Source organism: Sphaerodactylus townsendi, unplaced genomic scaffold, assembly GCF_021028975.2.
Source record: "Sphaerodactylus townsendi isolate TG3544 unplaced genomic scaffold, MPM_Stown_v2.3 scaffold_36, whole genome shotgun sequence".
In the NCBI taxonomy this organism is placed as follows: domain Eukaryota; kingdom Metazoa; phylum Chordata; class Lepidosauria; order Squamata; family Sphaerodactylidae; genus Sphaerodactylus; species Sphaerodactylus townsendi.
This window is the reverse complement of record NW_025950539.1, coordinates 14,547-27,473: the sequence shown is the minus strand read 5'-3', so window position 1 is coordinate 27,473 and position 12,927 is coordinate 14,547. Positions and strand designations below refer to the sequence as shown.

Sequence of the window (12,927 nt, the reverse complement as noted above, 5' to 3'; positions counted from 1 at the left end):
AAGCTTCAAGAACCTGCTTGCGGAGGGGGGGAGGCACGTACCAACATTCCCCCCTTCGCCAAACTCCATTCTCCAAACGCAATTGGGAGTCACCTTCGGCCGCTGGAGGCTCGTGCAGCCCCGCCTCCTCCAGTTCCCGCAGGAAAGGAGAGACGAGACTGGGAATGGGGGGTGGAGGAGAAGTGGACGTTTGAGATCGGGTGACAGCCAACCCCAACTGGGAGGGGGAAAGAACAGTGCGTGGAATGTCTCGTAGGGCAGCTCCACCCCCCTCCCCGGGTAGGCGCGAGAGCGCGTCAGCCAGTTTGTTGGTTTTCCCAGGGAAAAAATGGACTGTAAAAGAGAAACGAGAAAAGAAATCGGCCCAACGAAGTTGTTTTGCGGACATCTTGAGGGGGGTGGAAAGAGCTGCCAGGTTTTTATGATCCGACCAAACTTGAAAGGGGTGCTTAGCCCCCTCCAGCCAGTGGCGCCAAGTGGAGAGTGCTACTTTGATGGCCGCAGTCTCTTTGTCTCCCACAGTCCAGTTGAGTTCGGCACCAGAGAATTTTTTAGACAAATAAGCACACGGAACCAGCCTACCATCTTTATTTTTCTGCAACAGGGCTGCCCCAAGTGCTTTGTCCGAGGCATCCACGTGAACCACAAACGGGAGATCTGGGTCAGGGTGCTTTAGGATAGGTTCGGTGGTAAACGCAGATTTTAATAGTTGAAAGGCTGTTTGACATTCCTCAGACCAGGAAAGGGGGGCCCCGGGCTTGGCGGACAGTGGATCTTTACCCTTAGTGCGTAAGAGGTCTGTGAGAGGTAGAGTCAGTTCAGCGAATTGGGGTATAAAGTCACGATAGAAATTAGCAAAACCAAGAAACGACTGGAGTTCTTTGCGGTTGGTGGGGGTAGGCCATTGGAGGACTGCCTCAATTTTAGCAGGATCCATTTTTAAGCCCTCGGGCGAGATCCGGTAACCCAAATAGTCAATGGAGGTCTGATGAAAACAGCATTTGGAGAGTTTGGCAAAGAGAGAGTTGTCAAGCAAGCGTTTCAATACCTCTCGAACCAATATTTCATGCTCTTCTATGGTTTGTGAGTAAATTAAAACGTCATCTAAGTATACAACAACTCCCTTGTACAGTAAATCATGGAGAACTTCGTTGATAAGGGCCATAAAAGCTCCGGGGGCCCCACTTAACCCGAATGGCATTATTAAATATTCAAACTGTCCAAACTTTGTGTTAAACGCAGTCAGGTGTTCATAGCCTTCAGCAATTCTGACTCTGTAGTAAGCTTCTCTCAAGTCCAATTTAGTAAAAATGCGTCCTTTGCCGAGTGCATCTAAAAGGTCCTTGATCAAAGGCAAAGGATATTTATTGGACAGGGAGACCGCATTGAGACCTCGATAATCCGTGCAAAGCCGTAAAGACCCATCTTTCTTTTTGACAAACAAAACGGGAGCAGCGTGTGTGTGTTTGGTAGCCCGCCGTATGAACCCGCGAGCAAGGTTCTTGTCCAAGAAGGCACGAAGTTCCTTCTCCTCATTGGGACTCATGCGGTAGATTCTACCTTTGGGTAGTTGTGCCCCTGGTTGTATGACAATTTTACAGTCAGTGTCTCTGTGGGGTGGCAACTGATCGCATTCCTGCTCCTGAAAAACTCTGGCTAGATCATGATATGCAGGTGGGATGCCAATAGAATCGGGAGCAATCACTGAAGAAGCCAGGGAGGGGTGTGTGTCAGGAGACGTTGGGTTTTCTCCCCAATTCATGTGTTCACCGCAGGGAGGGTCAGTGAATTCTAGGATCCGTTCTTTCCAAATGAACTTTGGTTCATGTAACAATAACCAAGGCATGCCTAAAACTATGGAGTGTTTGGCCACTGGCGCCAAAATAAAACTAATTTTCTCCCAATGGTCGGCGCAACGGAGGAGAACCGGCTGTGTTTTGTACTGGGCCGGTCCTTCGTTCCCGAGGGGGCTGCCGTCCATTTGGGTGAATGGTATGGGCTTAGCCAGGGGAATTCGGTCCAGACCTAGCTCCTCTGCCACCTGGGGCCGCATTAAGCAGTGGGAGCAGCCGGAATCCACAAGGGCCGAGGCTATAATGCGAGTGTGTTTAGCGGGGTTGGCCAGAAATGCTTGAACAGTAATGGGAGCGCTGCCTTCACTCACCGCGTCAGGAGTCGGGCCCATGTCCATGGGGGCTGAAGAAAGGCAAACAGCTGCTTCCCCCTCCTCTGGGTCGCCTTCGGTAACCGCTTTAGACGAGCCTGTGGGAGGCGGCCCTGACCTGCGTGGTGGTTTGGCAGACGGAGTGCGCGGAGCTGGAGCGGTTGGTTTTTGTTTCTTGGGACAGTTGGCGGCTAGATGACCTGGCCCTCCGCAGTAAAGACACAATCCCAGTCGGCGACGGCGTTCAGAGGTGGTTTCGGTAGGGGCGGCTGGGCTTGACTTGGTGGACACAGTAGTGGTTTTTGGGCGTGGGCGGCCTCCTTGACGAGCGTATTCCAAACGAGACGCCACTTGGGACCCCAACTGGATCCAATCTGCAATAGTACGAGGAACCCGAATTAAAAACACCGTTTCACGTAGCTTGCCGTCCACAGCATCCGAGAAGTATTCGCATTTCATGCGTTCAGGCCACTCAGGAGGAAGTCGAGCAGCCGCCGCACGAAATTCACGGGCAAATTCTGCAAACGGGCGGTTGCCTTGCTGGATGGTTTTGATGGTGCGGATAGCTTCATTCTCGGCGCCTGGATCTTGAAAGCGCGCTCTTAAGGCTTGGAGGAATGCGGGCACTGTGCGAGAGTCCTCATCCTGCAAATCCAAAAGAGTCACGAACCAGTCGGCTGCTGCCCCATCCAGGACTGAGCCGATGTCCCGTATTTTTTCGCGCTCAGACCGGTATAAATCATCATAGTCTTCCAAGTGGGCATTGAGTTGCAAGATGAAGTAGGGAAGTTTGGAAGCGGTCCCATCAAAACGGGCTGGTATCGGGGGCCGATAGTAGCCCCGTTCGACGGCTCTTGGCGCCTGCTGGGGAGGTGGTTGCGCGGGTTGAGCAGGTTGGGCAGGCAGCTGTTGTACGGGGGGGGCGGAATCGGGGGCGCTGGCGGTGCCGCTGGCGTTTGGGTGGCAGGACCCAGGTACGTGGCCCCCCTGGCACCGGCATGATCGGTAACAGCATAGGCTCCAACTTGGGGCTTCCTGGTCTGCTGCCTCCTTAGTTCCCTCTCCAACGCAGCCAGCTCCCTCTCCTTGCGAGTCAATGCATCCTGGTGCGCATGCAAAGCAGCTTTTTCTCGTTCCAATTTAGCCAGTTCGTCCCGTTTAAGGGCTTCAGTGAGCTCACTTTGCGTGCGCAGAGCCTGAACGCTTTCGCGTTGCCGTTGTAAATCCAGTCTGGAATGTTCCAGGACTTTATCATGGACTGACAGATTCTGGGCATATTGTCGTTGGAGCGCGTCTTTGGCACGGTCCAACTCGAGCTGGACTTCTTTGCGTTGCTGTTCCCGGTCCCTCTGCAGGTTTTCGCGCTCTTGCTGCAACTGTGCCCGTTCCTCCTCCCATAGCTGGCGTTCACGGTTCCATGCCGCTTGGGCATCTCGAAGTCGCCCCACTTCCTCATCCCAGTCTTCTCTCGATGGGAGAGGAAACCGGTCCGGCTGGGAATGCAGGCTTTCTTCAGACTCTTCGTCATCAGGAAGCGAGCCATCGGAGACACCGTAGCCGCCGTAGCCACCGGTGGCTCCCCGAGGCACCGCAGGTGCGGTCGCCGGACCGGGATGGGGGGGGTCCGATTGGGAAGCGGTACGGATACCCCTCCCAATTCCAGGTTGAATCCCGGTGTCCTTTGGACGGGCCCCAGTGCTGTGCCACGGTGGTTCCTTGGGAGCATCACCAAAATACGAGTCCAGGAATCGTTCAATGGATTCCTGGGTTGCCGCATGAAAGGTGGTCAAGCCCGTCTCCTCCATGACAGGTTGCATCTGAGGTTTGTAATCCACACGAGAACGGGTAGAGATCCGATCCACAGGCGCTCGATCCATGGACAGCGCCCCAAACGACTCATGGAAGTCCCCATCGTCGTCGTCACGTCCCTCGTTCCAACGGAGTAAAGGAAGACTCGTGCTGATACGAGGACGGGAAAGAGCCACCAGCGAGGCCCGTTCTCCTGCCGGTTTCTCCAGATCCAGAAGGGAAAGGTCGGAGCCCTCTTTGGGGGCTACCGCACCTTCCGCAGTAACATTCAACCTCTCCATCGCAAGACAAGAGGTCCACCGCACAAGAATATAGATGAATTAGGATTCCTGCCACAATGTAAGGAATTCCATAGACGCAGAAATAAAAGGCTTTAGGAGTAAAAGTCCATTTATTAAGACATCTTAGAAAGCTCAAGTACACGCAGTGGCAGGAATGGCGCTTCCCGCCAGAAGCACAGGTTATAACACCATTCACCCCATCCCCCCTTCCTGCTTCCCATGGGAACGGTGTCTTCATCTCCCGCGCAAAGATAAAGTCTCCGCCGATGCATCTGGCCCATCGCCCGGGTTATGGAATTCAGTCAAGGCCAGGCGGCTGTCCTGAACATCAACACCATAGAATCCTTTACACTCTGCCTCCCCTAAGAGAAACTTCTCCCCCCCAGGTTTGTGCGGAAAGGTGCGGTGGAAAGCAGAAATGAGGGCAGGGGCGTCAATATTTTCGGAATAGACCCATTGATTATACCCAGAGGAATATCCCACCCAAGAGACTAAATATTGCAGGCGTTTGCGGTTAAAACGAGAGTCCAGGATGGCGTCAATTTCGTAATGCTTGTGGCCATCAATTATAGTCGGCGGGGGTCTCTCCGGCGGGTCGTGCCAGGCATCGGAAACGGGAGCCTCCTTGAGCAAACTAGAATGAAAGACAGGATGGATATTACTTAGAGAATTAGGCAAGTCCAATCGGGCAGTGACATCATTAATCACTTTAGTAATCTTAAAAGGTCCCACGAATCTTTTGCCCAGTTTTGAAAATTTATGTACGTCTCTGAGATTTTTGGTAGACAAATACACCCAGGCGCCCACACGTAAAGGGAAATCCGAGCGGTGCTTATCCGGGAGTCTTTAGCCTGCTGTAAGGCGGTCTGGACCGTTTTCCACCCCTCGGCCAGAGATGAAATCCACTGTTGGAACTCCGGAGGATTCAACGCTTCCGCAGGTAGTTGCGGCAACGGAGGGAAGGATCGACCAGACACAATTTCGAAGGGGTTTTTTTTGTACTGCTATGAACCGCATTATTATAGGCGTATTCTGCAAACGGAATTAACTCGCACCAGTTGTCTTGGTGATAGTTGGTGTAACAACGTAAATACTGCTCCAGGGTTCTGTTCGTTCTCTCCGACTCACCGTCACTTTGAACGTGGTAGGGGGCGGCAATTGCCGGGGCGGCCCCCAACAAGCCCAGGAAAGCTTTCCAGAACTTTGAAATGAATTGGGGCCCACGGTCGGAGACCACCTTAACGGGGGCGGAGTGTAGACGATAAATATGCTGAATGAACAGACGCGCTAACTCAGGAGCGGAGGGAATGGAAGCACATGGGATGAAATGGGCTTGTTTAGAAAATAAGTCCACCACCACCCACAAGACCGTGTTGCCGTGACTTTCTGGCAAATCCGTAATAAAATCCATGGAGATAACTTCCCAGGGGCGGGAGGCCACCGGGAGAGGCTTCAACAGACCATGGGGTTTTCCCGGAATAGATTTGGCTTCCGCACAAACAGAGCAACCTTTGATATATGTCTCAATGTCCTTGCGCATCGCGCGCCACCAAAATTGACGGCGGGCCAAATGCAGCGTCTTAAGGAAACAAAAATGTCCAGCCGAGCGGGCATCATGACAAGCCTCAAGAACCTGCTTACAGAGGGGGGGAGGCACGTACCAACAATCCCCCCGCCGCCAAACACCATTCTCCAGGCGTAATTGGGAGTCTCCTTCCTCCACTGGTGGCTCACGCAGCCCCGCCTCCCCGAGTTCTCGTAGGAAAGGAGAGACCAGGCTGGGAATGGGTGGAGAAGGAGGAGTGGACGTCTGAGATCGAGTGACAGCCAGCCCCAATTGGGAGGGGGAGAGAACAGTGCGCGGGATATCCCGTAAGGCAGCTCCACCCCCCTCCCCAGGCAGGCGCGAGAGCGCATCAGCCAGTTTATTGGTTTTTCCGGGGAAAAAATGGACAGTGAAAGAGAAACGAGAAAAGAAATCGGCCCAACGGAGTTGTTTTGCGGACATCTTGAGGGGGGTGGAAAGGGCGGCCAAGTTCTTGTGATCCGACCAAACTTGAAAGGGGTGTTTAGCCCCCCTCCAGCCAGTGGCGCCAAGTGGAAAGTGCTACTTTGATGGCCGCAGTCTCTTTATCCCCTACAGTCCAGTTGAGCTCAGCACCGGAGAATTTCTTTGATAAATAAGCACACGGAACCAGCCTATCATCTTTATTTCTCTGCAACAGGGCTGCACCAAGCGCTTTGTCCGAGGCATCCACGTGAACCACAAAAGGAAGATCTGGGTCAGGGTGTTTTAGGATAGGTTCGGTAGTAAAAGCTGATTTTAAATGTTGAAAGGCTGTCTGACATTCTTTAGACCAGGAAAGGGGGGCCCCGGGCTTGGCAGCCTGTGGGTCTTTCCCCTTAGTGCGTAAGAGGTCTGTGAGTGGGAGAGTCAGTTCAGCGAATTGGGGTATAAAGTCCCGATAGAAATTAGCAAACCCTAGGAAAGATTGGAGTTCCTTCCGATTGGTAGGGGCAGGCCATTGGAGGACTGCTTCAATCTTAGCAGGATCCATTTTTAGCCCCTCGGAAGAGATCCGGTAACCCAAATAGTCGATAGAGGTTTGGTGGAAACAACATTTAGAAAGTTTGGCAAAGAGGGAGTTGTTGAGCAAGCGTTTCAATACTTCCCGAACCAATGCTTCATGCTCCTCCATGGTTTGTGAATAAATTAAGACATCATCTAAGTACACCACTACTCCCTTGTATAATAAATCATGGAGAACTTCGTTGATAAGGGCCATAAAAGCTCCGGGGGCCCCACTTAACCCGAATGGCATTATTAAGTATTCATACTGTCCAAATTTTGTGTTAAATGCAGTCAAATGTTCATAGCCTTCCGCAATCCTGACCCTGTAGTAAGCTTCTCTTAAGTCCAACTTAGTAAAAATGCGTCCCTTGCCCAATGCATCTAAAAGGTCCTTGATTAATGGCAAAGGGTATTTATTGGACAGGGAAACCGCATTGAGTCCTCGGTAATCCGTGCAGAGCCTTAAAGACCCATCCTTTTTTTTAACAAACAATACAGGAGCAGCATGTGTGTGTTTGGTAGCCCGTCGTATGAATCCGCGAGCAAGGTTCTTGTCTAAGAAGGCACGAAGTTCCTTCTCCTCATTGGGACTCATGCGGTAGATTCTACCCTTGGGCAGTTGAGCCCCTGGCTGTAATACGATTTTGCAGTCAGTGTCTCTATGGGGTGGCAATTGATCGCATTCTTGCTCCTGAAATACTCTGGCTAAATCTTGGTAAGCCGGTGGAATGCCGGTAGAATCGGGAGCAATTAGAGCGTGCATCGCTGATGAAGCCAGGGGGGAGGGTATGTCATGAGGAGGCGAGTTTTCCCCCAATTCATGTGTTCTCCGCAGGGAGGGTCAGTGAATTCTAAGATCCTTTCTTTCCAAATGAATTTTGGTTCATGCAACAACAACCATGGCATGCCCAGGACTATGGAGCGTTTGGCCACCGGCGCCAGAATAAAACTAATTTTCTCCCAATGGTCAGCGCAGCGAAGGAGGACCGGTTGCGTTTTGAACTGGGCCGGTCCTTCGGCCCCGAGAGGGCTGCCGTCCATTTGGGTGAACGGTATGGGCTTAGCCAGGGGGACTCGGTCTAGTCCAAGTTCCTCCACCACCTGGGGCCGCATTAAACAATGGGAGCACCCAGAATCTACAAGGGCTGAGGCTATAATACGAGTGTGCTTAGCGGGGTTGGCCAGAATCGCTTGAATCGTAATGGGAGCGCTGCCTTCACTCACCGCATCTGGAGTCGAACCCATATCCATGGGGGCTGAAGAGAGGCAAACAGCTGCTTCCCCCTCCTCTGGGTCGCCTTCGGTAACCGCCTTAGACGAGCCCGTTGGGGGCGGCCCGGATTTGCGTGGTGGCTTGGCAGATGGGGTGCGCGCGGCCGGAGCGGTTGGCTTCTGTTTTTTTCGGGCAGTTGGCAGCTAGATGACCCGGTCCTCCGCAGTAAAGACACAATCCCAGACGGCGATGGCGCTCAGAGGTGGTTTCGGTAGAGGCTGCTGGGCTTGGCTTGCGAGTCGCAGCGGTGGTCGTAGCGGCGGGTTTTGGGCGTGGGCGGCCCCCGGCACGAGCGTACTCCAAACGAGACGCCACTTGAGATCCTAATTCGATCCAATCAGCAATAGTACGGGGGATCCGAATAAGAAACACCGTTTCACGCAGTTTGCCGTCGACAGCATCCAAGAAGTATTCACATTTCATGCGCTCAGGCCACTCAGGAGGGAGTCGAGCAGCCGCTGCACGAAATTCACGGGCAAATTCTGCAAAGGAGCGGTTGCCTTGCTGAATAGATTTGATGGTGCGGATGGCTTCATTTTCAGCACCTGGATCTTGGAAGCGAGCCCTTAAGGCCTGGAGGAACGCAGGCACCGTGTGAGTATCCTCCCCTTGCAGATCAAAAAGAGTCACAAACCAGTCGGCTGCCGCTCCATCCAAGACGGAACCGATGTCCCGTATTTTTTCGCGTTCAGACCGGTACAAATCGTCATAGTCCTCCATGTGGGCGTCGAGTTGTAGGATGAAGTAGGGAAGTTTGGAAGCGGTCCCATCGAAACGGGCAGGTATTGGAGGTCTGTAATATCCTCTCTCCACGGCCCTTGGCGCCCGCTGGGGCGGCGGTTGCGCAGGTTGAGGCAGCGGCGCAGGGAGGGCCGGAATCGGTGGAGGTGGGGGCACCAACGCCGGCGCCGCTGGTGTTCTGGTGGGAGCAGGTCTTTGAAAAGTGGCAGATGCGCGAGTAGCAGGACCCAGCAGCATCGCCCCTCTGGCGTTGGCTGTACCAGTGACCGCGTAGACTCCAACTTGGGGCCTCCTGTCCTGCTGCTTCTTCAGTTCCTTTTCCAAGGCAGCTAAGTCTCTCTCCTTGCGAGTCAAGGCATCCTGGTGCGCACGCAAAGCTGCTTTCTCTCGTTCCAGTTTGGCCAGTTCGTCTCGTTGAATAGCTGCAGTTAGTTCACTTTGCGTACGCATGGCCTTCACGCTTTCGCGTTGACGCTCTAAGTCCAGTTTGGAGTGTTCCAGGACTTTATCATGGACTGATAGATTCTGCGCATATTGCCGTTGCAGCGCGTCTTTGGCACGGTCCAATTCGAGTTGGATTTCTTTGCGCTGCTGTTCCCGGTCTCTTTGCAGGTTTTCACGCTCTTGTTGCAGCTGCTCTCGTTCCTCTTCCCATAGCTGGCGTTCACGGGCCCATGCTTCCTGGGCATCTCACAGTCGGCCCACTTCCTCATCCCAGCTCTCTTTCGATGGGAGCGGGAATAGATCCGGATGGGAAGGCAGGCTTTCTTCGGATTCCTCTTCATCAGAATGCAGGACCTCGTGCCCACCGGCGGCTCCACGGAGCACCTCAGGTGCAGCTGCAGATCCGGGATCTGGGGGGTCCGATCGGAAGCTGGTACGGATACCCCTCCCAATCCCCGATATAGTCCCGGTTTCAGCGGTGGTCTTAGGACGGGCCCCAGTGCTATGCCACGGTGGGTTCTTGGGAGCATCACCAAAATACGAGTCCAGGAATCGTTCAATGGACTCCTGTGTTGCCGCATGAAAGGTGGTCAGACCCGTCTCCTCCGTGACAGGTTGCATCTGAGGTTTGTAATCCACACGGAAACGGGCAGATATCCGATCCACAGGCGCTCGATCCATAGACAGCGCCCCAAACGACTCATGCAAGTCCACATGATCGTCTCCTCGTCCCTCGTCCCAACGGAGTAAGGGAAGACTCGTGTTGATACGAGGACGGGAAAGAGTTACCAGCGAGACCCGTTCTCCCGCCGGTTCCTCCAAATCCATAAGGGAAAGCTCGGAGCCCTCTTTGGGGGCTACCGCACCTTCCACAGATTCAGGAATATTCAACCTCTCCATGCCGAGACACCAGAGGTCCGCTGCACTGGGAAGATAGATGAACTAGGATTTCTGCCACAATGTAAGGAATTCCATAGACGCAGAAATTAAAGGCTTTTTGGTGTAAAAGACCGTTTATTCAGACATCCTAGAAAGCTCACGTACACGACGTGGCAGGAATAGAGTCTCCCGCCAGAAGCACAGGTTATAACTCTGTCCATCCCATCCCCCCTCCCGGATTCCCATGGGAACGGAGGCCTCATCTCTCTCGCAGAGATAAGGTCTCCGCCAGAGTCTCCGCCGCAGATGCTGGCCCATCGCCCGGGTTATGGAATTCAGTCAAGGCCAGGCGGCTGTCCTGAACATCAACACCATTGAATCCTTTGCAGATATTGTAAGTATCTGTTAAAACCCAAATGTGATACATACAAATTTCCTCATGAGTAAAACTACTTCTACCCAACATAGAGAAACAGTAGGTGGAGATTTGAACAGGTGCAATTGACCTATGGTATGTTAACAGCTCTTAACTGCAATATGCAATTTGGCTGATATTGGTGGACAAATAAACCATGTCTCCCACCACCAAGGGGAAATCACGTTGGAGCTTGTTAGCCTGACGCTTATAAGCCTCTCTCGCTGTAGTAAGGGCTCACAGGATGTCTGGCCACTGCTTGGCTACAGACTGCACCCAATCTTGAATTTCAGGCACAGGCGCCTCATCCGATTGTTGCAGGAGAGGAAGAGGAGGCGCTGACTGACTGTGAACCACCTCAAACGGAGTCTTCCCTGTACTGCTATTCACAGAGTTATTATAGGCATACTCAGCATAAGGCAACAGATCAACCCAATTGTCCTGCTGATAGTTAGCATAGCATCTTAAGTATTGTTCCAATGTCTGATTAGATCTCTCACTCTCCCCTTCGGTCTGGGGGTGAAAGGCTGAGGAGACCCCTTGCTCCACCCTCAATAACTTGAGAAAGGCCCTCCAGAAGCAGGAGACGAACTGGGACCCTCTGTCTGAAATGATCTTCCGGGGAGAAGAATGCAATCTATAGATATGCAACATGAACAGTTCAGCCAACTTTTGAGCAGTGGGGATCGAGGTACAGGGAATGAAATGGGCCTGCTTAGAGAACAAATCAACAACAGTCCAGATCACTGTCTTGCCATGACTCAAAGGCAAGTCCGTAATAAAATCCATGGAAATCACCTGCCAGGGAGCACTAGGTAAAGCAATGTCCTGTAGCAGATCTGAGACTTAGCAGGAACAGTTTTGGCCATGGCACAAACAGGGCAACCCTTGATATAGGCCTCGATGTCCTTACGCATAGTTCTCCACCAAAACTGCCTGCCTAGCAAATGCAGGGTTTTCACAAAGCCAAAATGACCGGCAGACTTCGAATCATGCCCCTGGTGGAGAATTTGAGAATGCAGCCGGGGTGGGACGAAGAGCAGAGAGCCACGATACCAAAGTCCATTATGCAATGACAGCCCATCACCCCCTCCTCCTGGGAAACAGGAGATTTTCCAGCCTCCAAAAACACAGAGAGAAGGTGATCAAGAGCGGTGGGCCCCGGCGAGGAGTCAGATTTCACCTGAGAGCAAGTCACTGCCAATCCTAGGTGGGAGGGGGAAAGGATTGTGTGGGAAGAAGCAGAGTCCGGCTTTCGCCCCCCTTCCTCAGGCAAGCGGGAGAGAGCATCAGCCAAACGATTAGTTTTGCCTGGGAAAAAGTGCACGGTAAACCAAAACCTAGCAAAAAAATCAGCCCATCTCAGCTGCTTAGCTGACAGGCGACCCGGGGAGCACAAAGCAGCCAGGTTTTTATGATCAGTCCAGACTTCAAAGGGTTGCTCAGCTCCCTCTAAAAAGTGCCTCCAAACAGAAAGAGCAGTCTTAATAGCACATGTCTCTTTATCCCCAACTGTCCAATTCAGCTCAGCACCAGAGAACTTGCGAGACAGATAAGCACAAGGGCCAAGGCGGCCCATGGAATCCCTCTGCAATAGGGCAGCACCTAAAGCTTTATCCGAGGCATCAACATGTAAGACAAACGGCTTGGAAGGGTCAGGGTGAGCAAGAATGGGCTCAGACGTAAAAGCAGCCTTAAGATCCTCAAAGGCAGATTGACAGGCAGAATCCCAAGGCAAACTAGCACCAGGGCGGGCAGCAGCGAGGCCTCGCTCCTTAGTGCATAACAGATCAATCAAAGGCAGGGCCAAAGAGGAGAAATTAGGGATAAAGTCACAGTAGAAATTTGCAAAACCCAAAAAGGACTGGAGCTGCTTGCGAGAGCGGGGGGGGGGCATCCACGCAACCACATCAGCCACTTTAGCTGGGTCCATTTGTAATCCAGCTGCAGAAATGCGGTAACCCAAAAAGCCAATTGAGATTTATGAAAGTCACACTTGGAGAGCTTCACAAACAGAGAATTAGAGAGCAGGCGAGATAAAACTTCCCGGACCAGAGTAATGTGAGACTGTTCGTCCTGAGAGTAGATCAGAACATCATCCAAATAAACAACCACTCCTTTGAACAATAAGTCATTCAGGACACCGTTAATCAAACTTTGGAAAACTGAGGGCACCCCTTGGAGGCCAAAAGGCATTACAAGATATTCAAACTGGCCATAGTGAGTATTAAAAGCAGTCAAATGTTCATAACCCGCTGCCGTGCGCACCCGGTAATAGGCTTCTCTCAAATCCAGTTTGGTGAAAATGCGACCCGAGCCCAGATTGGCAAGCAAATCCTTGATTAATGG

The 12,927-nt window shown here is 52.5% G+C and overlaps 1 protein-coding gene across 1 annotated transcript in view; it reads left to right on the top strand.

Annotated features, from left to right (window-relative positions):
- Positions 1-12,134, top strand: part of LOC125425385 (nitric oxide synthase, inducible-like) — a gene marked incomplete at its 5' end in the record, with an annotated part of 89,072 nt that extends 76,938 nt beyond the window's left edge. Inside the window, 2 exon segments of the mRNA XM_048482998.1 lie at positions 10,872-10,954; positions 12,104-12,134. Coding sequence (XP_048338955.1) covers positions 10,872-10,954; positions 12,104-12,134 — 114 coding nt within the window.
- Between the last annotated feature and the right edge of the window lie 793 nt (positions 12,135-12,927).